Source organism: Homalodisca vitripennis, chromosome 6 (genome assembly GCF_021130785.1).
Source record: "Homalodisca vitripennis isolate AUS2020 chromosome 6, UT_GWSS_2.1, whole genome shotgun sequence".
Classification (NCBI taxonomy): Eukaryota; Metazoa; Arthropoda; class Insecta; order Hemiptera; family Cicadellidae; genus Homalodisca; species Homalodisca vitripennis.
The window spans coordinates 107,630,983-107,656,105 of NC_060212.1; the positions used below are offsets into that span (position 1 = coordinate 107,630,983).

At 34.3% G+C, this 25,123-nt stretch overlaps 2 protein-coding genes across 3 annotated transcripts in view; one reads left to right on the forward strand and one right to left on the reverse strand.

Moving 5' to 3' along the window:
* Nucleotides 1-295: 295 nt before the first annotated feature.
* LOC124365506 lies at nucleotides 296-3,294 on the forward strand. Its single transcript, XM_046821490.1, has one exon. It carries the CDS (start codon nucleotides 433-435, stop codon nucleotides 3,292-3,294), a length of 2,862 nt encoding a protein of 953 aa, XP_046677446.1. The 5' UTR covers nucleotides 296-432.
* A 16,125-nt stretch (nucleotides 3,295-19,419) lies between these two features.
* Nucleotides 19,420-25,123, reverse strand: part of LOC124364701 (protein enabled) — a 103,325-nt gene continuing 97,621 nt past the window's right edge. For both annotated transcript variants that reach the window (XM_046820387.1, XM_046820386.1), the window contains exons 9-10: nucleotides 24,244-24,493; nucleotides 19,420-22,197 (exon numbers count right to left, since the gene is read on the reverse strand). In XM_046820387.1, coding sequence (XP_046676343.1) covers nucleotides 22,169-22,197; nucleotides 24,244-24,493 — 279 coding nt within the window. In that variant the 3' untranslated portion in view covers nucleotides 19,420-22,168. The remainder of the gene's footprint in view (nucleotides 22,198-24,243; nucleotides 24,494-25,123) is intronic.

Below are 25,123 nucleotides of genomic sequence, written 5' to 3' on the forward strand. Positions count from 1 at the left end.
TACCGCCTAATGATTCGGGAAAATGAAGAAAATCACATATTGAAATGTCGGCGATTATATCACAAATATGTTGTTGACATGTATGTTAAAATTGAAACGGAGAGATTAACATTCATCAGGTTGAATCAAACCAAACTCCGATCTGAAGAGTATATTCACCTTCGAGATGCGATTAATACTGATGGAAATGCACAGAATGTCGGTCGGATGACTATTCTTCCAGGAACATACATCGGAAGCCCTCGGCATATGCACGAATATGCTCAAGATGCCATGTCGTATGTTCGTTATTATGGTACAGCAGATTTGTTCATCACATTTACATGCAATCCGCAATGGATAGAAATCAAGCAGGAGTTATTCCCTGGGCAATCACCCATTGATCGTCATGATATTACAGCCAGAGTCTTTAGACAAAAATTGAAATCTTTAATGGATTTCATCGTAAAACATAATGTGTTTGGTGAGACACGCTGCTGGATGTATTCTGTGGAGTGGCAGAAACGAGGATTGCCACATGCACACATTTTGATTTGGTTGGTTGAAAAGATAAGGCCAAATGAAGTTGATGCAGTGATATCAGCTGAAATCCCTAATGTACAAGTAGATCCTGGATTGCATGAGGTAGTTATCAAAAACATGATACATGGTCCCTGTGGAACTCTTAATCAAAATTCACCGTGTATGATGGATGGTAAATGTTCAAAACGATATCCACGGACATTAATATCGGAAACAATTACTGGTAATGACGGTTATCCATTGTATCGTCGCAGATCGACAGCAGACAATGGAAAATCAACAATTGTCAAATTAAATCAACAAGATATTGAAATAGATAATCGTTGGATTGTTCCATATTCGCCCATTTTATCAAAGACATTCAAAGCACACATCAACGTTGAATCTTGCCATTCAGTGAAATCTATTAAATACATTTACAAATATGTAACCAAAGGGAGTGATATGGCTGTGATTGGAATTGGTGCAGAGAATTCCAATGATGAAGTTACCCAATACCAAATGGGCCGCTATGTCAGTAGTAATGAAGCAGTTTGGCGAATATTTTATTTTCCTATTCATGAGAGACACCCTTCTGTTGTTCACTTAGCTGTGCATTTAGAAAATGGACAAAGAGTGTATTTTACAGCACAGAACGCAGTACAAAGAGCTGCTCAGCCACCATCTACTACATTAACCAGTTTTTTTGAGACATGCCAAAACGATGATTTCGCACAAACATTGCTATATTCTGAAATGCCAAAATATTATACCTGGAATCAATCCTCAAGGAGATTTATACGACGGAAACAAGGAAAACCAGTTCCAGGATATACAGATGTATATTCCACCGATGCGATTGGCCGGATTTATTCAGTACATCCAAGCAATGATGAATGTTTTTATTTACGACTGCTATTAGTCAATGTACGTGGCCCAACATCATTCCAACAGTTACGAACTGTTGATGGTGAATTGTGTGGATCCTACAGAGAAGCCTGTCAACGTTTGCAATTGCTTGAAAATGACGCTCATTGGGATCAAACTCTCAATGATGCTGTAATATCATCACACGCTCATCAAATACGAACATTGTTTTCTATAATCATATCTACATGCTTCCCATCAAACCCAATTGATTTGTGGATCAAGTACAAAGATTATATGTGTGATGATATTTTGTATCAAATACGGAATAGAATGGGAAATCCAAATATACAAATCAGTGAAGAAATTTACAATGAAGCATTGATTTCAATTGAGGACATGTGCTTGATAATGTCAAACAAACTATTAATTCAATTAGGCCTGACCGCGCCCAATCGTCCAATGCATGACGCTTTTAACCAAGAGTTGCATCGAGAAAAACTGTATGATTTCAACGCTTTGAAAGAATTAATTCAAACAAATCTTCCACTGTTAAATGAACAACAGAAGTATGTATTTGAAACTCTTATGAAAGTAACAAATGATGAAACTGGAGGGATTTACTTCTTAGATGCACCTGGTGGTACAGGAAAAACGTTTTTGATTTCATTAATATTAGCAACAATTCGCTCACAAAATAAAATTGCACTTGCACTCGCTTCGTCGGGAATCGCAGCAACTTTGCTTGAAGGTGGTCGAACAGCCCATTCAGCACTAAAATTGCCATTAAATATGCAAAGCAATGAAACTCCAACCTGCAACGTTTCGAAGAACTCTGCAATGGCAAAGGTTTTGCAGCAATGTAAATTGATTGTTTGGGATGAATGCACGATGGCACATAAAAAATCTTTGGAGGCTTCAGACAGAACCTTAAAAGATCTACGGAGCAATAATAACCGATTTGGTGGTGCAATGATTTTATTAGCAGGAGATTTTCGTCAAACATTGCCAGTGATTCCACGATCAACGCCAGCTGATGAACTCAATGCATGTCTAAAGTCCTCCAATTTGTGGAAACATGTCAAAGTACCTCATTTAAGCAAGAATATGCGTGTCAAGTTGCAAAATGACCAATCTGGAAACATATTCTCTAAACAACTCATTGACATTGGTAATGGCAAATTTCCTATAGACATGTTGACTGGCTGCATTAACTTTCCTCAAAGTTTTTGTCAGTTAACTCGATCAAAAGATGAACTTATTCAGAAGGTGTTTCCAGATGTTTCTCAAAATTACAGAAACCATGATTGGTTGAGCGAACGAGCTATACTGGCTGCAAAAAACATAGATGTAAATGAATTAAATTCCAAAATTCAAGAACAAATTACAGGCGAATTGAGGATATATAAATCAGTTGATTCGGCTACTAATCAAGATGATGTAGTCAACTATCCACCGGAATTTTTAAACTCGCTGGATTTGCCAGGATTGCCACCTCACAATCTTCAATTAAAGGTTGGATCGGTGGTTATAATGTTGCGAAATATCAACCAACCGCGTCTTTGCAACGGTACACGGTTAGCGATAAAAAATTTACTAAACAATGTGATAGAAGCAACTATACTCAAAGGAAAGTATAAAGGAGAGGATGTTCTCATACCGCGCATCCCAATGATTCCGACTGATGTGCCATTTGAGTTTAAACGACTACAGTTTCCAGTGCGGCTTGCTTTTGCTATGACTATAAATATAAACAAGTCCCAGGGGCAATCATTAAGTGTTTGTGGTATTAATCTAGAAAACCCATGTTTCTCACATGGTCAATTGTATGTTGCCTGTTCCCGTGTTGGAAAACCATCAGATTTGTTTATCTATGCGCCAGGTAATCAAACAAAAAACATCGTATACCACAAAGCACTACAATGATAATAATAATAATTATGATTCACATGATTAACAATAAAGCGATTACTTACTTTTAAATCCTTATATATGTTTTATTTAATTATTTTTTATTCACAACGCCCTATCACCAGGGTGACGGTTCTGTTCAGGAGAATTTTTTAAAATACGTAGGCAAAAAAACTGCCACATTACAAATCTTTTTGACAGGACGAAGTCTGTCGGGTCAGCTAGTCTATATATATAAAAATGAATGTTTGTATGTTTGTCCTTTATGGAATCGTGAACTATTGGACCGATCATGATGAAAATTTGTACGTATATGTATTTTTCCACGGAGAAGGTTTATAAGCTATGCCCATCCCTTTCCCGATTCAGGATTCCGCCCCACTGGTTACAGAAATACCCATAAGAAATGCATTGCAGCAAACATATGTTAACGTCTTTTCAAATTTTTAATCAGCTGTTCTTTGTAAACATATATTACACTTATAGTTTTAAAGCATAGAGTAAGCTTAAGAGAAACGACAAATTTTGTTTAAACTGTTTTTGCAATCACTGTTAAACATAGACTTTACTATCCAGATAATACAATTCAAATTTGACGTAAAAATTCACCTTTAACTGCAATATTTATTTAATATAAACCATGCTCATGCTTGATCAGAAGAGTAATGCAGATATCATAATTACTATCTTACGTTGGCTACAAATATAAAGAATGTTATAAAATCAACCTTAGTTGTTTTTTTTGACAGAAGTATGGTTCTCAAAACTCCGTGTGTACATATTCTCTCGATCGAGACAACAAAGCAAGCTCAATCGTGGCATCGGAGATATAACTAATTTAATCTAAAATTTATTATAGTAAAAAAAAAATTTACTAAGTAATATAAGGACTTCGGTTCTTAAGATTTGCGTGCGAAGCCGTGGGTAACAGCTAGATAGAGGCAGGAATATGGTACATACCTTCATAATACGCCCAAGAGGCTCACGATGGAACGACTATCAATTATCTCAGCAATGTTTAGAATGTGATAGAAAAAGAATAAGTGAATATAGTGTACTGTTTTCAACGGGAAATTGCGTGCGAAGCCGCGGGCAACTTTTGCAAAAAATTATTGAAATGCGCAGCAAAGCGCGCCGGGCCCGCTAGTATATTATAATTTTAAACCCAAGTTATTTATTTATATTATTTAATTGATGTTATACATGATGAATTGGTACATTTGCTGTATTCTTACATTGTCAATACTATTCTTGTTAAATGACAATAAATGAATTGATTGATAATAGGAACATTAGAAAAGTTATTTTTTAACGACTTATATATTTCAAAATAAATACAAACAGAGGAAGACTGCGTTCAGGTTTCTATGACAACTGGTTTAGGATCGATTAAAGGAGGCCGAGATAAATAAATAGATCGCAGCTGTTGTCTGACATTCAGTTAACATCTAAAACATTCTATCACCAATTTAATCGTTAAGTGTGCGATGGAGGACAACTTTGATTGTGACGTTTGCCGTCACACACGTGTGGAGCCAGTTTTATTGTTCAGGATTCCCATGTGGGAAGGGTTAAGTTTTTTGGCGCCTGAAACATTGAAGGACTCCCATCCTTACATTTTAGTGTTCTATTTTGTAATATATAACAATGGAAAACGTTTGAAATCATCCGACATTTTATTACTCGTCCTGTACGGACATCTGTAGCTGAAACAAAACAGTTTTGGATATTTTATTCAATATGCATCGTTAATGAAATAAAGTTGCTGAGTTAACTTAAACGAAGTGTTTCTGTGGTTAAAATGAATGAAGACGTGATGAATTGATATAATTATTATTATGCTTGCTTGTTGACTAGAGCTTCATAGAAAGAAATCATAATGCTTTTATTCAATTTCACACATTTAAACTGTATTATAAATCTATGCAACAAAATCTACTAGTACTAAATTTTATGGTCTCTGTGTGAAATATTTTGAGAAATATCGGAAATAATTTTCTTATACGTATCGTGCTCATTGCTGAACAAATAAAGAACCGTTATTTTTTGCACCACCTTAATATTTTTTTTTTATCTATAATAAGGAGCAAATTTTTCTCAAAAAATATAACATAGCTTGTTCGGTTGCTGTCAAAATCAGGAATAGAAAATGTTGATATTTCTTAGATGACTAACGTAAACAAACACCTGCTCTTACAAACTTTCAGTCTTTCTTTTGAAAAAGCCTTTCCTCTGGTGCCTATTAAACGAAACAAAAATCAATATACAAATGTAGTATAACAGCAAGATATTCCTGTTTGAGGCTCAGCACACCTCCAAATCACCACGCCTTATAGTACACTAATAAGATTTACTCTAAGATACAAGCAAAAAGTAATTAAAGGTGTTAAAGGCATGGCGAATGACAGGTTTATCTGGTGCGGTGCGGTGAACAAGTCAAAGACCATGTGAGAGATTGTGTGTAGGAAAACGGATACAAATAAAACCCCTAACTGTAAAGAAGGCACTATAAGTTATAGTCATAAACGGAAAAGAAATCAGAGTCAATAAAAATTGCTGTACGGTTAAATACTTTTTTAGCAAGTACAACTAAAAATATTAGTCCAGATCAAGCAGGTGCAACTGATTTTTTTATCTCGAACAGGTAATACCAGATCCACCTCAATGTTTTTATATGTTATGATAGATGAATTGGCAAAAGGTATTTTTTCTTACTCAAAAACACAAACACCTGAGGATGGGCTTGTATACCAACAACTGTTATAAAAACTACTGTAATTTTTATTCCCAAGCTTCTGGCTGATATCATAAATGTTCCTTTAAGAAAGTGGCACTTTTCCACAAACATTGAAGTACGCAATAGTAAAACAGTTGTACAAAAATGAGGGACGAATATGGCAAACTACCGTTCAATGTCTCTTTTGTCCCTATGGTACAAAGTTGTTGGAAAACGTCTTTTTGGTTTGTGTATAATATTTACAATTATATTTTATTAGAGTAAGATTAAAATGTATTATTTTGATTATTATCATATTATTATTACTTAAGATAATTTATCCGGAATTTGTATTTTCTGTCCAAAAATCAATAAGCTGGGTTGAGATGTACTCTGAACCTAGACGTTAAATCAGGTGGTTGTTACCCTTTGCCCTATTGACATCGCCTGAGGTCACGTGACATGGTCTGATAGGTTGGTATAGCGTTTGCTGCACCTCCGGCAGTGTGTGGTTGAAGTTATCTATGATGGGCAAAGGTTGCTGTCCTTATCTCTCTGTTAGTAGCAGTAGGCCAGAGTCCTTCAGAATGAAGGTCGTGAAGGTAACTATAAACAAAGTGTGGGTGTTGTCTCGATTTGCCCCTTTGTAAACCTCGTTAGATCTGTGATAGAATTTCTATTGGTCCGAGACAAGTGACTTCCTTTGTACCACTTTACCTACCCCGATGCCTGTAACTTTTGTCGATTGGCAGCGGCGTCGCCCATCCACCTATGGATATCAGAGTCGATCTCATGGGAACCTCGGCGGAGGATGCGACGACTCAATCGTGCCATGCCGCGTGTGTGAGGGGAGAAAACCCACGTCGGTGAGTTGGCATCAATTCAAACCCCTTTCTGTATGTTTTTATTTTTTAACAGAGTCCAAGTCTCTTAATTCTCGAGTATCAAATGAATAATTTGTGCTCCTAGTCGGGATGTAATTCTTAATTTGTTTCTATATCTTAAAATGGATCAGTTCGTTTAGTTACTTTTTTAAATACATTTAAAATTCTCACAGACTTTCAATTCGGATTCCCTTCTTAATCTTCAGCAATACATGCAGTGTTTCTATTCATTGAAACAGTTTTACAGCCAATCAAAGCAAAATAACATGTAGAATCTCTGATGTGCGATAATTCTAGGCATTTGACTGCGTCAATCACTCTTCTCTTAAAGCAATTTAAACATAATGGAATGCGTTGTAAATCTAAATATTGGTCAAATCCTCATCTTTTTGGGATAATTAGATTATTTATGTAAATATTCCTGGTATTACTTGTCAATCCCTGGGAAGCAGGGTGGTCACTCAAAACTTCTTTTCGAATTTCCGTCGGAACATTTCTGATTCCTAAGCCCATTTTCAAAAGCATTTAAACTATAATACTGTACTTAAACCTTACACATAGTGCAACAGTGATGGTTTATCGTCACCAGATTATTTACAAGAAATGCCCCGAAATTGCGGTAATCGATAGTGATATGCGAGGAATTCGGTGACGATTCATCGCTACTACTTATTTTAAGTTCCTTAGGTTGTATCTCTGTATCTTTCAATGTATCGACATCATGTATACCTAATAACTTTCCTTTCTGTAATGTTTTGAAAATACAGGTATCCATTTCGTAAAAATAAATATAAACAAACAATTACCAATAGCGCTACTGTGGGGCAGATTCATGTCTAGAAATGAATATATTATTCTTAAAACTACAAGTCATATCCTTTACCTTCTCCTTTTAAATAATAAAAATGGTAGCTTATTTGGATTCAAGATTCAGCTTCAACACGTCACTAGCTGTGATATTGTGAAATCGTGATTTTCCAAGAGTTTTCTAAGCACTTCTGTTGGTATTGGAATCAAGTGAGAAGACCAACGAACTATACTACTGGAACGCGCACTGCCCATAAGCCACATGCTGTGTTTTCCGGTCGCACACAGCTGTGCGTTTCAGGTGTATCCATGGACTTGCAGGCGCTTAAAGTGGGCAAGAACTCACTGAGTTGTGCGGCGATCAACGGGACGATACGGCATCACGCCTTTTCATGCCGAAACGAAAATCATTGTTGTTATTTGCATTGTTGGCAACTCTTCCTGTTTATTGCATCAAGACGTCTGATATGAGCAACACAACTAGTTTGTTTTCTTTTCATTTGTCAATGTAAGTAATGTTTGTTATTTCGTGACATGGTGAAGAGTTGATCTGCGTATAACTACACGTCCACATGGACTAAAGGCAGCCACATTTCTTTTCACAAGTAAGTTCTTATGTATGAACCATATCAATATTTATTTGCAACTTCCTAAATATTAATTCTCACCAATATTATTTTCTGTATTGCCAAATTATTAACTAGGTCACCCAAATAATTAAAAGTACGGTAAGACTGTTCATGAGTAAATTAGCCTAATACGCTATCGTTTTTTAATCATGAACAATAATTATATAGTTGAGTAAAACATGCTTATCACTCAATTATTTCATCCGCAGTTATCCAAGATATCAATGATGGTCGTTATAGCTTATAAATGCATAAACTTATAAATCAGTGCTAAATACAATATCTACTGACCTACTCTATTTTATAATTATTGGATCTTTGTGATTTTCAGCTACCTGTATTTTATTATTTGTTAATTTTTTTGTTTTAGCTTTCCATTGATTGATGAAAATTTATTAAAAAAGTGGATTACTGTGACAAAGAGAAAAACTTTCATGCGAACAAAACATACTGTTTTATGCAGTAAACATTTTACCGAACATGATTACCATTTAATTTTGCCTGAAACACTAAGAAAATCTCTAAAAAATGAAGCAGTTCCAACAACTTTTTATTTTCCATCTCATATGCAACAGCCATTGGAGTTTGTACATTTTATGTAGTTTACTTTGAAATAAAATACTGTCAATAAAAACGCTGTTTTTTCACCTGGGAAATATTTTAATTTCTGTAATCTTCGTTTCCGACTTTATAAGTAAAATATCAAGTCGAAATCTCAGTTATTTTGATATTGTACAAAAATCTGTTTTTTTGACTAAAAATAAAAATCCACAGTAAAAAGCAGTTATTTTCTAATAATAAATAAATTGTGGTATCTAACAATATTATTAAGTCTACAAGGCGCTTTAAAGTGGTGTTAGATCATTACTATAATGCCAGCCATATGAGTGAGTTCTTGCCCTTTTCCAGCGCCTGCAGACTCGGAACGCACCCCAGGATTTCGGCTCGGTTTCTCCGGCACAGAGCGCGTTCCATTAGTATAATTCCTTGGAAAAGACTCACGGTTAATTGTATCGGAATAGATCCATCTCTAGTACAAATCCCAGGGACATACAATTCACGCATGATCGACGCGTTTTCCCGGAGCCCGCAAGTTAATCCACGCTTTTCCAGATTCTCATACTGATGGCAACCCTGTTACAGTCCCGGGAAGGTACCGTGGATCCGAATATACTCGTATATCCCACTGCCAGCCAATATATGAAGGAAGAATGCATTAGAAAGTTATTTGCTACAGAAGTTACAAAAGTGCAGTTAAATTGGCGATATGGAGGATAAGCAGAAATCAGTAAATAACAGCACCTTTCATAGTTGTCCCAAGAATACGACCAAAATTCACGTTATAAGTTAATGGCTCTGAAATATTTTGCATTTGCCTTTAAGATAATGCAAGAATAGACGAATGACCCCATCGCGATAAAAAGAAAAATAAAAACACGGAAGGCTGTGGTTCAGGTCACAAAGTGTTCATTAGATTATAGTCATAAACTACGAAACGTCATAACGTAAGGCTCCCCATACATGTTGATCTATTTGGTTTGAACAATTCGAATTGTCCAACCGATCGTCACGTGTGTGGGGTTTCTTTCGTATTCATCATTCACTCATCGTCGCAAAATGAACAATTTTGAAAAGAAAAAATATGAAATTTACACGTGCTCTAGTACAAGGAGGACTTTTTTGAGAAGTACTAGCTGGTTCCCCTTCATGTTGCCGTTTTGCTACTGCAATTGTACTCTTTCGAGTGTATTGTTTGTGACACTGCACATGAATTGTTACTGAATTTACGCTATTCAAGTAATCAGTAAATTGATCCCCCCTTTGAATAATCACGTTAATTAACGCGTCTTCATGCCTCGATCAACAGTGACACATTCACTTGAATATATAAGTTTCGTGCAAATAAAACATGATTGCGACGTATTTTCAACAAAAAGTGAATACAGCACAAACATTAGCAGATAATATTTGAAATAACTATTTTTTTTCACTACAAAAGAATTTTCAAGACTAACGGTGATTTCGGTGTGACCTCAAAAAAGTAGATAGACGGAACGGCCACGCGAACAATGGCAGGCAGATGTTGTTCAAGGGCATATGGTCCCTTAAAATTAGGGACTCCATTTTTTTTTTCATATTCTCAGAATTATTGGTCAATATTAATGTATTAGCCACGCAGACTTATAATAGTTTTACTTATATTACAAGCCCAATGATATCATGGTCAGCTTAGTCATGCTTATTATGGACAATACAGCATAAGAAAGTTCTATCATTGTTTTTTTCTCAAAAATGGTTAGTGGTTTGAAAAAAGGGTAAGGATATTTTTTGTAGATAATTGCATGATCTCCAACTTTTGTCAGACATATTTTATCATAAAACTAACTGTTTCGCTGAAAAATTAAAAAAAACCCATTTTTTCAAACTTTGACGTTGAATAAAAATTTTTGCAGACATGGGATATTGATGGGGATATTTCACAATTTCATAATAATGGTGTCCTTTAACATCAACGTAAATTTTCAGCTTTCTGGGAATTAATGCAAAGTTACCCCTATTTTTGGACTAATACTGCTCTCCAGTTCTTGTAAACAACTGTCGGACACTGGTTGCGGCAGCGCTCGCGAGAGCTCTTGTGCCCGTTTAAATTAGTGATTTTATACTGTCGGCACACAAAACACGAGCAACTTTTTTTCCAGTGTAAGCGCAGCTATTTCAGTCAAGTTTTGATTTGATCGTGATATCAAAACATAACACTACTTTCTTTGTTTTAACTTATGTAATCTGACAACCAATCGGAACTTGTGTATGGGGAACAATCATTCATAGACCAAAACGAGCCTTGTTCCCCATAAACGTTGGGCAGAATTTAAAAAATAATTATTCAGACAATGTTTCAGCTGAAATAAAGGCAGTCCTGCAAACCCTTTTCATCCATTTTAGAATAGTGACTTTGGCATTTCTTATATATTTATAAAAGTTTCTGCCTGTACATAAAATATTCAACAAAATTCAACAAACACCAACATGAACATAACTATCAGTTAAGACACAGATACCTTCAGTATTCAGTTTACCAAATAGTCTTATATGAAGCTAGAGTTTACTAATCAGCTCTGAAACTGTATAATACGCTTTTTCCACATCTCAAAATTCCCACAACAAATTCAAAGTTTCCCTAAAACAGCTTCTCCTAGACCGAGCTTATTACTCGGTTGAGGGATTTTTAAATGAGTAAAGAATGTAATCTAAATTTTCTTTCACTCACAGCCACAAATATTCTACGTTAAAATTAATGCTATGTAGCATAAAATAAATAATTGTTTTTGAATTTTGATCTGAACTGTGATTGTGCTCACTAAATTACTCTATTACTCTTTTTTTGTAGTTCCTGAGTCATTGAAGCAGAACTACTATGATTATTTCAGAAGTTGATGCATCTGTGAGTCACTCTTCAGAAGAAAACAATAAATAGCAAATTGCGTTGACATTGCGATAGTACTTATCTGTGATTTCACATCTGGTGTTTCTATTTGCTCCTGCTATTGTACACCTCCTACAATAAATTGTCTGAGCATGTGGAGCATCAGTTTAAGTGTAGCATCTACAGACTATAATAATTACGTGGGCGTAAAGGATAAAGAAATAAAAAATTCCATGTTGCAATGGAAAAAATCTGTATTTCAAGAATAGTTATTTTATGCTTAAAAAACAATACTAACTACATAAATAACATGCGTCAAGCTGGGGCTTATAATACAACTAATAATCATATGCCACAAACATGGAACTTAACAAAATATGTGCACTATTAAGTAGTAAACATACACAATAGACAAAGCCAGTGTATCATACAATCAACAGTATGTTTGACACTAAGAACATAATATAGTTATATTTTCTATTTGAATCTTATTATGTACATTTAGATTATATTTCGTTTTTACACGATATATATATTTTAAGGTGTATAGAGTAAAAGACATACATTATGTATAACACACAGTGAAATAAATGCACAAACAGAATTGTTCACTAAGGTAAAAAAGATCACAACATATCCATGTAAATGTTTAAGAATAAGATTCTAAATATCACTCAATACTTAGAAATAATAAACGGACTGATAAGAAAGCTGAAACACATTGTGTTTTTATGTAGAAAATTAATGTAACAACATCTCTGCGATTTTCCACATTAATGCAATTAATTGGCAAGATTTTCCAAATTGTACAGGTTGAAAACTGCAGCATTGAAATGACACGAGGCTTAATCAAATATCGCAAATCAGAATATATGAATGATCTTTTACAGTAATATTTTAAATTAGAACACCTCATACAACACTAAACTATGTGGCTTATTCATTAAAAATCATAGTTGTTACTATTTAAATGTGCACTGTGTTACAAAATAAGTAACCTGATAAATTGTTTTACTCCTACACTGCGGATGTTACATAAAGAAATAAACCCCAAAGCTCATATTTAATGTAGGTAAGGAATAGTTGGCCTAATGTCTTGTAAAGGCTCAAAAGTTTGGTGATATTTACCTATAAAACTGAGATGGATTAATAAATATTATAGAACGGTAAAGTTTTGGAGTGGCTTGTAGAACATAAGCTTTCTGGTTATGTCATCATCACAAGTAACACAACTAACTCGGTTTGACGTATTTAGTTTGAAAACTAGATTTATTAAAATAACGTGAATATAACACTTTTTATATGAATGAGAATATGTGTGGGTATTTACTCATTTTGAAAATTGCAACTTGGTTATTGAATTATGGGGAGGTAAAATGCAGTATTTTTTTTTTAAATCTTATTTGTCAACATATTGGATTCTTGGCTCGCTCAAAATCTGTCTGAGCGCTCCACGATGTATACAGGCAACGTTAGACTAATGTGACTTCCTTGCATTGTATTCCAACTGATGTCATACCACTAAGGAATCTGTGTATGGTTAACTGAAATATATTTTGCTGTTAATTTCCAATAGAAAATATTCCGCAGGATCTCAATATCCACTTTATGAATACATTTAGTAAACAAAAGACTCATCTTATGATTTTGTCCATCATAGAAACGTACATCATATACAAATATGTCCAATGGCAAAAGTAATTAATTAATTAAGAATAAATTGGCATTTTTCTACTACGAAGTCCTAAATAACCGCTGTATTAATTCATTCAATATGTTATCCAATAGAGAAGTATTATGTCTTACATTACTTTACACCGCTAGAAAAAATGTATTATTTATAAAATAATTTATACAATTATCAATAGCTTTACTCAGAGCTTCACACATAAAAGGTATTTGAATAAAACAGTAATTTAACACAGAGAATGTGTTAGTTAAGATTGCATCTTCTTTAACCCTTTAACCACCATGCCCGAGATATATTGTGCAATAGCTACGCCTGAATATACTTGTTTTCATATTATCAGCGGGTTTATTTTTCTTGTATCGGTTGTTTTATTGTGTTACTTTTTTTTCTATCTTTTAAGCCCCACCGTTAGCTATGCCAGCTTTGATATACACTGTTTTTTTATGAGCATAGTACACTAACTATCATGTCTAGACATGAGGGACCTTCCCGGGATTTGAACCAGAGATCTCTCAGTTAGAGAGCCGAGACTAAATCCATTAGTCTACGAAGGAGGACATTTCGTACTTTTCAGAAAGTTTAACAAGATTTAGTTTAAGAACTTTGTTGAAGGTGGACAAAATCTCCAAGGCATTTTCGTGTGCAGATTTTGTTGCAGCAGTCTTTATATGATTACCTGTGCGAACCTTACCTGCTGGTATACAACAAGATATTTGTAATACTGAGTGACAAAAATTATTTTTACCAGTTAATGAAGTCTTGGGAATGCAATAATACAAACAGAGAACTTTGTAATTATTGACAAACAGGTGTAAACCTATGCCAGTAAATAAAAAAGTGCAGATTTTTTACATTTGCCTAAAACAACCAGTCAAACCAATTTGGTGAGACTAATCATAATGCCTGCAGTGTAGAAGCAAAGTAAGGGAAATAAATAATTTACATTTTTAGGAAATCTTCAAGAACATAAATTATATTATTTTTAATTACAACAAAATTAAATTGTAATCATATATGCATGTAAAACAAATTACATTTATTCTGCTAACCAGAAAATTAAACATTTCTAACTAAACACAATTTCAAATTCAAATTTTGTGTCAATCATCCCTCTATACACAGATAAAATTTATTTGTTGTAACCCATAAATATTCAGCTGAATTTTACAAGTGTGTCATTAGTTAATAAGTCATATAGGTGACACTAATAACAACTTTAATCTTACACAGTAGGGAAATAAAAAAAATGTTGAAATTAATTTCGTTGTGCAGTTAAGTCTTAAAATATTGTTTCCTGCTTTTGCCAATTATGTACAGTAAGTTCATCTCAAAGACAGAGAAATCCATCTTAGAATAATGTTCTTGGAAGTAACAAAAAATATAATTGTGCATTAAACATATGCAGATTTAACGCAAAACTCATCTTTGTATTTTTCCATCGAGCATAAGCCAGTTCCATCAATTTAGCAGTTTTGATGATGTAAACCTCTTCACCAATTCTCGCCGGCTGGTACATTTTGTACGATAGAGCTACAGGAAGCATAACCCTTGTTCACAGCCACGACACAAGCCAAGCAAGCCTTTACTTATGTCACTAAATTACGCTCATTTGTTGCATGCGATCCGAGAATATAAATTACACAAACAATCAAAATAAGCAATATACAACTAAAGGGTTCACAGTAAAAATAGTTTTGATTTACAATAAGTATAAAAATAATAATAATAATAATAATAGTATTACACAGGTATACAAAGAGCCTTTTACTGACTATACAAATAAATAAATAATTATAATCTAGTACATGGTGGTTATATACAAATATCGTACTAATACAATACTAATATGCTGTTATTGCAGGGGGGCGAGCTGAGGAGGAGACAGCATAGCATCATATTGAGCAGTAGACATAGACTTCCCACCAACTTACTATCACTTATTATATCATTCATTGTGTGTTTTAGACAGTCGGTAGTAATGTTAAACAACAAAACATAAATTTAAGGCAATATTTCATTACACACAGGTATATGAAACTGTACTGTAAATATGTATAAATTTTTTAATTTTAGCATATGTAAAATTTTTTAAGTTCAGTTGGCTTAACAAAAACTATAGGAAAACATATAAAAATCAATTGTATATTGAATTATACGAGGAAGAAGGAAAAAAACAGTAATAAGTGAAGAAAGTAATGCCAATCTTGACGGCCATTCAAATATATTAAACTCAAAATATATGATCACAAATTTGATTGCACATTTATAAATTAAAAAGCATTACCTTATCAGCACTTAAGTTAATATGAGATGGTGTTAATTAGGTGAGTAACTGAAAAGTTTATTTTTATGGATGTTAATGAATACCTTAACCAATAATTTATATTGCAAAAGATTTAACATACAAATCATATGTATAGTTAAAATAACATTTTGTAACTATGAAAATGTGTACATTGAAATTTGAACCAGGATAACGAATATTGAATAAGTCGACAAATTATCAATGAAGTTCCCAAACCTTTATGGTTACAAATAATTTGTTTACATTACTTGTCATTTTAAGCTCGTTTTATTCAATATTTGGAAGTATACAAAATTGTATTAATTTTGTAAAAAGAGAGCCTTAAACGTTTGTTATTTAAAAATATATACTTAATACTACCTATTAATTATTATTTAAATGAAGAAAATTATTGCACTTTTGCTGTATATCTCTTTTAGTGAGCTAAAATAAAACTTTACTTTTAAATATGATGTGTTTTGGACAGATAATATATTTACATTGAATAATGCATTCTAAAAAGAAGTTACAGAGTCTTTCTTACCAAGTAAAATTAGGACTACAGAGCCCTAATACTAAACAAGACAATAAAAATAGTCAAGCAAGAGGCAGGTGAGCTGCTTGCAAGAAAGGATGATCTGTGGTCACACAATCAGAGAGCTATCGCCAACAGTGATCCCAACAGGCTACTTGCAAGAATAGATTGATCAGTGGTCACACAGTCAGAGAGGGCCATCACCAATGGTCAGGCCAACAGACTACTTGCAAGAATGGATTAATCAGTGGTCACACAATCAGAGAGCCATCACCAATGGTCAGGCCAACAGACTACTTGCAAGAATGGGTTGATCAGTGGTCACACAGTCAGAGAGGGCCATCACCAATGGTCAGGCCAACAGACTACTTGCAAGAATGGGTTGATCAGTGGTCACACAGTCAGAGGGCCATCACCAATGGTCAGGCCAACAGACTACTTGCAAGAATGGGTTGATCAGTGGTCACACAGTCAGAGAGGGCCATCACCAATGGTCAGGCCAACAGACTACTTGCAAGAATGGGTTGATCAGTGGTCACACAGTCAGAGAGGGCCATCACCAATGGTCAGGCCAACAGACTACTTGCAAGAATGGGTTGATCAGTGGTCACACAGTCAGAGAGGGCCATCACCAATGGTCAGGCCAACAGACTACTTCCAAGAATGGGTTGATCAGTGGTCACACAGTCAGAGAGGGCCATCACCAATGGTCAGGCCAACAGACTACTTGCAAGAATGGGTTGATCAGTGGTCACACAGTCAGAGAGGGCCATCACCAATGGTCAGGCCAATAGACTACTTGCAAGAATGGGTTGATCAGTGGTCACACAGTCAGAGGGCCATCACCAATAGTGAGGCTGACACATTGACTTGCAAGAGTAGATTGACCAGTTGTCTCACAATCAAAGAGCTATCACCAATGATCAGGCCTTCAGGCTACTTGCAAGAATGGATTGATCTGTGGTAACAGAGTCAGAGGGCCATCACCAATGGTCAGGCCAACAGACTATTTGCAAGAATAGGTTGATCAGTGGTCACACAGTCAGAGGGCCATCACCAATAGTGAGGCTGACACATTGACTTGCAAGAGTAGATTGACCAGTTGTCTCACAATCAAAGAGCTATCACCAATGATCAGGCCTTCAGGCTACTTGCAAGAATGGATTGATCTGTGGTAACAGAGTCAGAGGGCCATCACCAATGGTCAGGCCAACAGACTATTTGCAAGAATGGGTTGATCAGTGGTCACACAGTCAGAGAGGGCCATCACCAATGGTCAGGCCAATAGACTACTTGCAAGAATGGGTTGATCAGTGGTCACACAGTCAGAGGGCCATCACCAATAGTGAGGCTGACACATTGACTTGCAAGAGTAGATTGACCAGTTGTCTCACAATCAAAGAGCTATCACCAATGATCAGGCCTTCAGGCTACTTGCCAGAATAGTATCTTGTAGTGGTCATCCATAAATTAAAGCAATCATTTATTCAAGGCCATTATTAGATTTTAGTTATTTCAATTCCAATCTTATTTGTTTGCTTCATTTACATTTAAATAATTTGTGAAATAAATAATTTTCTTTTAGTTACAGTAGTATTTCTAGGGACATTTAAAATTAGTAAATTTAACATTTGTATGTATCAGCAGTGCAACATAATGAAAATATTTCTGGCATTCATGAAAATTAAACATATGACCTCTATTTGAGAGCACTGGTCAGCCCTTAGGCTTCAAAGAATGTACAGGGTGCGGCAGTCAATCCCGCATTTATAAATAGCGCGCAGGAGCGTAGGAGTGGTGGGGGCCGAGCAGCCAAGGTCACCATTGTGTTCTCCTATTCATAGCATTTCAGTAGACATGGAGCCGTGGACTAAGCAACAACGTTCATTTGCCGTGAAAGCTTTTTATCAAAGTGGTAGCTATGTAGCCGCTATGCGTCGTTTCCGAGCGCATTTTCAAATTAATCGCAATAGACCAGTGCCTTCGGTAAACGCAATTAAGTTGTGGGTCGAAAACTTTGAAAATATTGGTGAAACAACAAGGAAAAGAGGTGGCAGTGCGAGATCAGTGCGAACTCCAGAGAATATTGAACGCGTTCGAATTGCTGTGGGAAGAAGCCCTCGGAGATCAGCGCATCGACAGAGTACGGCACTTGGAATTTCTGACAGAACCGTCAGAAGAATTTTGAGGTTAGATTTACATCACCATCCTTACAAAATTCAAGTGGTTAACGCTTTGAATGAGAATGACTTTGATGCTCTCAACTGCGTTTCTGTAACCATTTTTTGGAAATGATTGAAGAAAATGGTGAGCTTGTTCACAACCTCTGGATGAGTGACGAGGCGCATTTTCATTTATCGGGATATGTGAACAAACAGAACTTTAGGTATTGGAGTGACCAGAACCCGCAACAATTACATCAAAAACCTCTCCATTCATCTAAGGTAACAGTTTGGTGCGCAATGTCCTCGTCGGGTATCATAGGCCCTTATTTTTTTTGAAAACGAAAGAGAGCAATCTGTTACCGTGAATGCTGAGCGCTATTCGACAATGTTAAGGACATTCTTCATTCCTCAGCTTCGGCAACATGAAGTGAATGAAGAAACATTGTTTCAACAAGATGGAGCAACAAGTCACACAGCCTACGTGAGCATGAATGTTCTTAACGGAGTTTTCCCAAACCGAGTGATTTCCCGCAATGGCCCGATTCCGTGGCCGCCCCGTTCACCAGACCTCACTGCGTGTGATTTTTTTCTTGTGGGGTTACCTAAAAAGTAAAGTATACGAAGAAAGACCTCATACTGTTGGTGAACTGAAGGCAAGAATCCGGCTAGAAATTGAGAGAATTCCTCAGCCTATGCTTCGTGATGTTATGAACAGCTTCGCAAAATCGCCTGCGCGAATGCCGTACTCGGGAAGGCCGCCATCTTGCTGATTTTATTTTCAAACAGTGATTATTTTCAATGTTTCTTAAATGCTTTTTAATGTAGAAAACTATTTTATGAATATAATTTTGATATCTACGTCCGTTTATTTTTTTACACCTATTTCAAAAATGCGGGATTGACTGCCGCACCCTGTACATTTTTGTTTAATTTGTAACTGACATCAATTTCCAAAATCTTTTTACAATTGTACGTAAATTTGGCTTTTGAGAACAACTTGCAAGACTACCTTTAAACAATTCTTTTATTAAGGTATTTCTTTGTTACTGCCTAACAAATTTTGGTTAAAAATATTTTGTAGCATATAGTTATTTACTACACAAACAAGATTTACTAAAATACATATTACATAAGGCAGTTGTTAATTCAATGTTTTCTAACACAAGAAATACAAAATTACAATATTAAAAAAAAAAACAGCATAAGTACAAACATCTAAAGTAAGACAGCTTTTAAGCTCACTATTTGTTCTAAACTGCTTAATACTAAAATATATTATGGCATAATGATAATTAATTGTCAGTTATCATTTCATAAATACAAATTAATTACTAAATCTATTGGCAGACACATAAATATTTATAAATTAAGATTAATGAGAAAAAATTTAATTTGCAAGATCAGTAGTGTAACTAAACATTGTAAGATACTTTAATATAATAAAACAGACAGTAATTTCATTTTATTCAGATGAAATTAAAAAATAAGAAAAAATGCTAACAACCAAAGGTATAACAATAAATACATACTTTAGCTCACTGGTCAGATTGTATTTTGTAATATAAGTAATACGGCATTTGATCAATTTCTTAAATAAAATACATAAAATATGTACAATACTTATAAAAGGATGTGGAATATAAAATAATTGCAGGTTGCGGTTTTTAATGGTAGGTTAGAATGGAACAATTAAATACTTGTCACACAATCCCTAGTGGCAATAGAGGTTCAATCTTGTACACATTGAGTGCTGTAGCTATTTTGCCATTACTCTTTAAATTGCAACCCTGACTTTTGTATACTTGCAAGCAAAATACATTTACCATATTTAATTTTCCCACTATAAACTAATGTAGATCGTCAAATTTTTTGGGCAGCAATAATGGAAACAAGAAAACAAATAAGAGCTTGCTGTTATAGAAAATATCCAAATATCAATATTGATATTACTACAATAATAAATGTAAATTGCACACTGCTTTATGATTTGTTTTTACATAAAAACACAATTACACAACGAAGTAAACAGTGCTACTAACCAAACGCATAATTTGCATAAGATGAATTCATCGGCAAACAGACCATAATAACATCATAGTTAATTATCATTACATAGACTTACAAGTAAGAAAAGATAAAAACGGGCATTAATCGATACAACGAAACATATTGAATTTAGCCATATGGTTACATGGTATTTCAACTGTGTATTTGATTAAATATCGTCTAAATACGAATCATCGAGCCAATTGACGCCAGCAATTTATAAGGTTTTTAATGTGTCCAACATGCTGATGGCGCGGCACTTAAAAGGTTAATTTTATTTTAAGTTCAGCTGTCATTTTTGAGTGTCAATATTAATCTCACTTATCAGCATTAAATAGTATTACTTTTTTAAAATAAAATTTGTATTAGGCATAAATATTATGTAATAATGTAATATCAATGGAAAAATTAATCATTTATTACATTAATCAAATATTTAAAACTGTAATTGAATACAGTCTTAACTAATTTAAAGAAATAATACATCAAAGATATTATTTGTTTATTAATTTGTAGCCAAAGAAAAACATGTAAAAGAGTAGTTCTTACATGTTGATATACTATTACTAGAATCGTATGAAGTAAATTTGACCTTACATTTTGGGAGAGCCAGTAGGCGAGTGGTCTAGGGCGTTGGACTTAAAGATGGGAACGTACTTTCAAATCCTGCCTGTGACCATTGCACTTTTTATCAGTATACTGCCTACCAACTATCCTCATTCTGTTCAATACGATCATGAAGACGGGCAGAATAACATTTTAAGGGGCTGAACTTCTCTTTATATATATATATATATATATATATATATATATATATATATATATATATATATAAAACATATACAATAAAACTAGAAGAATATTCTACATACAGTAACACAGAATTTAGAAGTCCATTACTAAAATATGTATGCTAGAAAAATGCCCAAAATAAAATTACACAAGTGGCGTGAACAAAGTTACTACTAGGGAAAAATTTAATTTTTGAAAAATGCAATATAATAATAATAAGACACTCTTGTTAAGTTGCGGAATTGTGCCACAAACACTCATGAATGTTAAATAATAGTAATGGGTTGAAAACAAATGGTAGGATTAACTGGGTAAAAAATTGACAAACTTTACTCATTTAATTTATTTGTGTAATAATTCATAAAACAGTGCTAATTGAATAAAATTCGTCAAAATGAATCACGCTTAAGAGCTTTTGTATTGTTGGCATTTAAACCACATTGCCTATTAATTGTTGTCATGGATTTCAATCTAACCAGTGATAACCAAGTGAATAGTGTTTATATTAAGAAATTGTACAGTAAGATATATAAAAAATTTGTACTTTGGCTAAAACACTAAGGCTATCAGACTTAAACAAGTTTTAGCAATGTCTCTGACCACAAGACCCAGTGACTACATACGAGTACGTGTGCTTACATAATCCACATAAATACAAAGGAATGACTAGTTGCTATTTATGAAATTATGTCTTGTTTGTTGTAAAAAAAACCTTTCGATAGTAACATTTTCTATAAGAATTGCTAATGAAGACTAAAAACGAAATTATTGCCATTTAAATAATGCATACATGTATGTATATGCAGTATAACACTTATACTGAAACGGGTTAATAAAAACATTTATGTACAAAATAGAAATGTCTGTTGCAGAGCGTTGCCTGGCGATTCAGTCGGCTTGTGTGCTACGCCCAAGCATTACCTCCTGCTCAATTCCACTTTGATTGCTGAAACAACAACTCAAATTTATATTTTACAATATTAATAACAACAATAATATATTATGTGGGCATAGAGTAGAAACTGGAAATGGCCCTTTTACATTGATACCATTAGATAACTAACTTTCAAGCTGAGATGTAAATGGATTTACTACAATAAGACTTAAAAGTTTCAGACTTGTAATTAGTTTTTTTTAATTTAAAATGTATTTAAACCTCAACCAATGTTTAAAATATAACATTTGATTAGTTATTATATAAGAAATCGCAGAAAATTGTGATACAGGATACGAAGTGCTTTATTCATGAAAAAAAGAATGGAATCAAAAATAAAGAATTACATGCATTTTGTTATTTTCTTTCTGAAGAAATTCACACACTTGATTCGTGTAACAACTAGTTTTGCAGTCAATTCCCCAAAGTCCATCCTGGAACATTTGTGGTGGTTGAAGGAAGAAGATTGGGAAACCTCGTGCTGACGTACAATACAGTTCGGTGGGCAGGAACGTTGAAGCGCCTGGCAAATCTTGTTCGGTAGCTATTGACATCCATATTTCTGCTTGTTTTGTTGAGAGACATATAGAACCACCTTGTTTATGTACAAGAAAATAACCTTGAAGATTCATAGGTCTCGGAATATTTTTCTGAAGCTTTCTCTGGGTGAGAGTCCTGCCATGCTCAATTTTGCATTAAAAAATCTCATTGCATGTTTTAGCACTATGATCCAAACCAAAGTATGATGTCACATATGAGGTGAGAAGGTATCGTATGACATTTTCACTGCTTGTCTCGTTCAACAGCTCACCTTATTAAGTGCAAATATGACTAAACCATGTTTAAAGGACAGAGGGTCTATGTGCAGATTCCATGAGAAGTAAGTGTAGAGAATTACGCCCAAGTGTTTAATGGAGTCTACAAGCTGAATATTGGTTGGACTGGATACTTCATTATTCTGTCTACAGCTGTCTTCTCATCATTAAATTGATGCGTAGATTGCTTGCTGCGTAGCAGTCTTGAGCAACACATGGAAATGATGCTTGAAATTTCTAGGGGTTCAGAGGGGTTGTTGCTGATGAGTAAAATCCTATCATCAGCTTACATTACAGCTTAACTAATAATGGTATCTATCTGCCCTAAAAATAGCAAACATCAATGGTCCCAGCACTGAGCACTGGAGAACACCTCTTAAATTTGTGTAATTTAGATCTCACACTTCTGCTTACACTTTTGGTGGTATTTTTAATTTCCAGGGTTCCCACTCAACTTAATTATAAAATTAATGGCTCTTGTATTGTTTTTACAGTACAAAAATAGTAATTTCAAAATTGATTGTTTTTATGAAGATTATAAATTTAAATAGAAAAAGATAGTGTTTTTCACATGAAGTTGCTGATTTCAGTATTTAGCGCCAAAACAATATTATTTAAATCAGATTATGAATCGGATTAAATCTAGGAAAATTAATTTTCCATTTTTAGCTAAATAAAAAACGTTATATTATTTTATGAATTTACTTACTTCTATAGTCCCGTAGTTCAAGTAACTGCCCACATTCCTTGTAAACATGCAGGTATTAGTTGCAGCTCTGTGGCTAATATAAAAGTGTCACATGTTAAGAGCATTGAATCACCTGCCAACTGTGAAGTTCAGTCCGTGATATTTTTTTGACAATTCACAATACCCACTCTTTCCAGGAAAATTACGATGAATTCTTATTGTGAATAGTGACCTACATCCTTTCCTGTCAAGGTCAAGACCTAACAAATGCTGTCATAGCGAAAGACCATGGTAACAATTCTTTGGGATAGACATCATGTTTCGCTGACAAAATTCATGCCAAGAGGAATATCAATCTTAAATATTTTAAATACGACTCACAATAGTGCCACTTATAGGTTAGCTATAGACCTGCAAATGTCACGTGTATGTTCACAAGAAATACCGGTAGATGGCGTGCACACTCGTGGCAATCCCACAAACAACAGAACTATGTTCCTTACTTTGAAAATGTTCTTCTTATTTTAACAGTACACAATTATGTAAAATACTCACAATCAATAATGTCCTGCTTCATCTTGTTTATCTCCTTCCTCATGTCGCGCAAGATGTCCTGCTTGAGAGCCTCCAAATCCGCTGAAGTGACACTGCCGCTCTGGTCCCCGTTGACTCGTGGAGCTTGCAACTCTTCGGTGCTGGAGTTCAGCTGTTTGCGGCTAGGCTTGGGCGAAGACTCACATCCGTTACCCAACTTGGCTGGCCCCCACACACTGCCCTTCCTCTCTCCTGTACTGCAGTCTGTGTCCTGCACAGAATACCAGAATAATTTGTACTATATAACTGGAACCTTTCTTTTCGAGCAACATTTAAGTGTTAGGGTTTAAATATGATAAAGTGAGCATATTCTAGTTCTCTTAATGTCAGATTTATTGTCTTTATCGTCGTTACAGAACTAGTAAAAGGCAAGATTAAACCTATTCATAAAGATTTTTAGAAATTATTGATTTGTACCAAACCTAACTTGATATTTTTTATTTCTTACAAATAAATTGAATAAATTATGTGCTTATACTACCCAATACCACAATCTCAAAAATTTGTATTAGTCTATACTCAAAAGAATTTCCTCATAATTATATGTGAGTCTGTATTAGAATTATATACTGTCGGATCAATTTCAATAGGTGGCTAATTAATAAATATGCTACATGAAAGTATTTAGTTTTACGTTTGTGATTTATTTGCACATCTCAGGATAATCATCTAAAAAAAATTTATATTTATATATATATATATATATATACTCTTCTGAAAATTGTGCTTTTATAATATTTTTTCCTAAAACAAACACACGAACCTTATGAAAAATTTAACTATAAATTTATATTCTTACAGACTGATTGTGGTTACCAAAAATTGTTAACATTGAAATACT

Coding starts and splice junctions, on each gene's coding strand:
- LOC124365506 (XM_046821490.1), top strand. CDS start 433: ATGGATTTCATCGTAAAACATAATGTGTTTGGTGAGACACGCTGCTGG.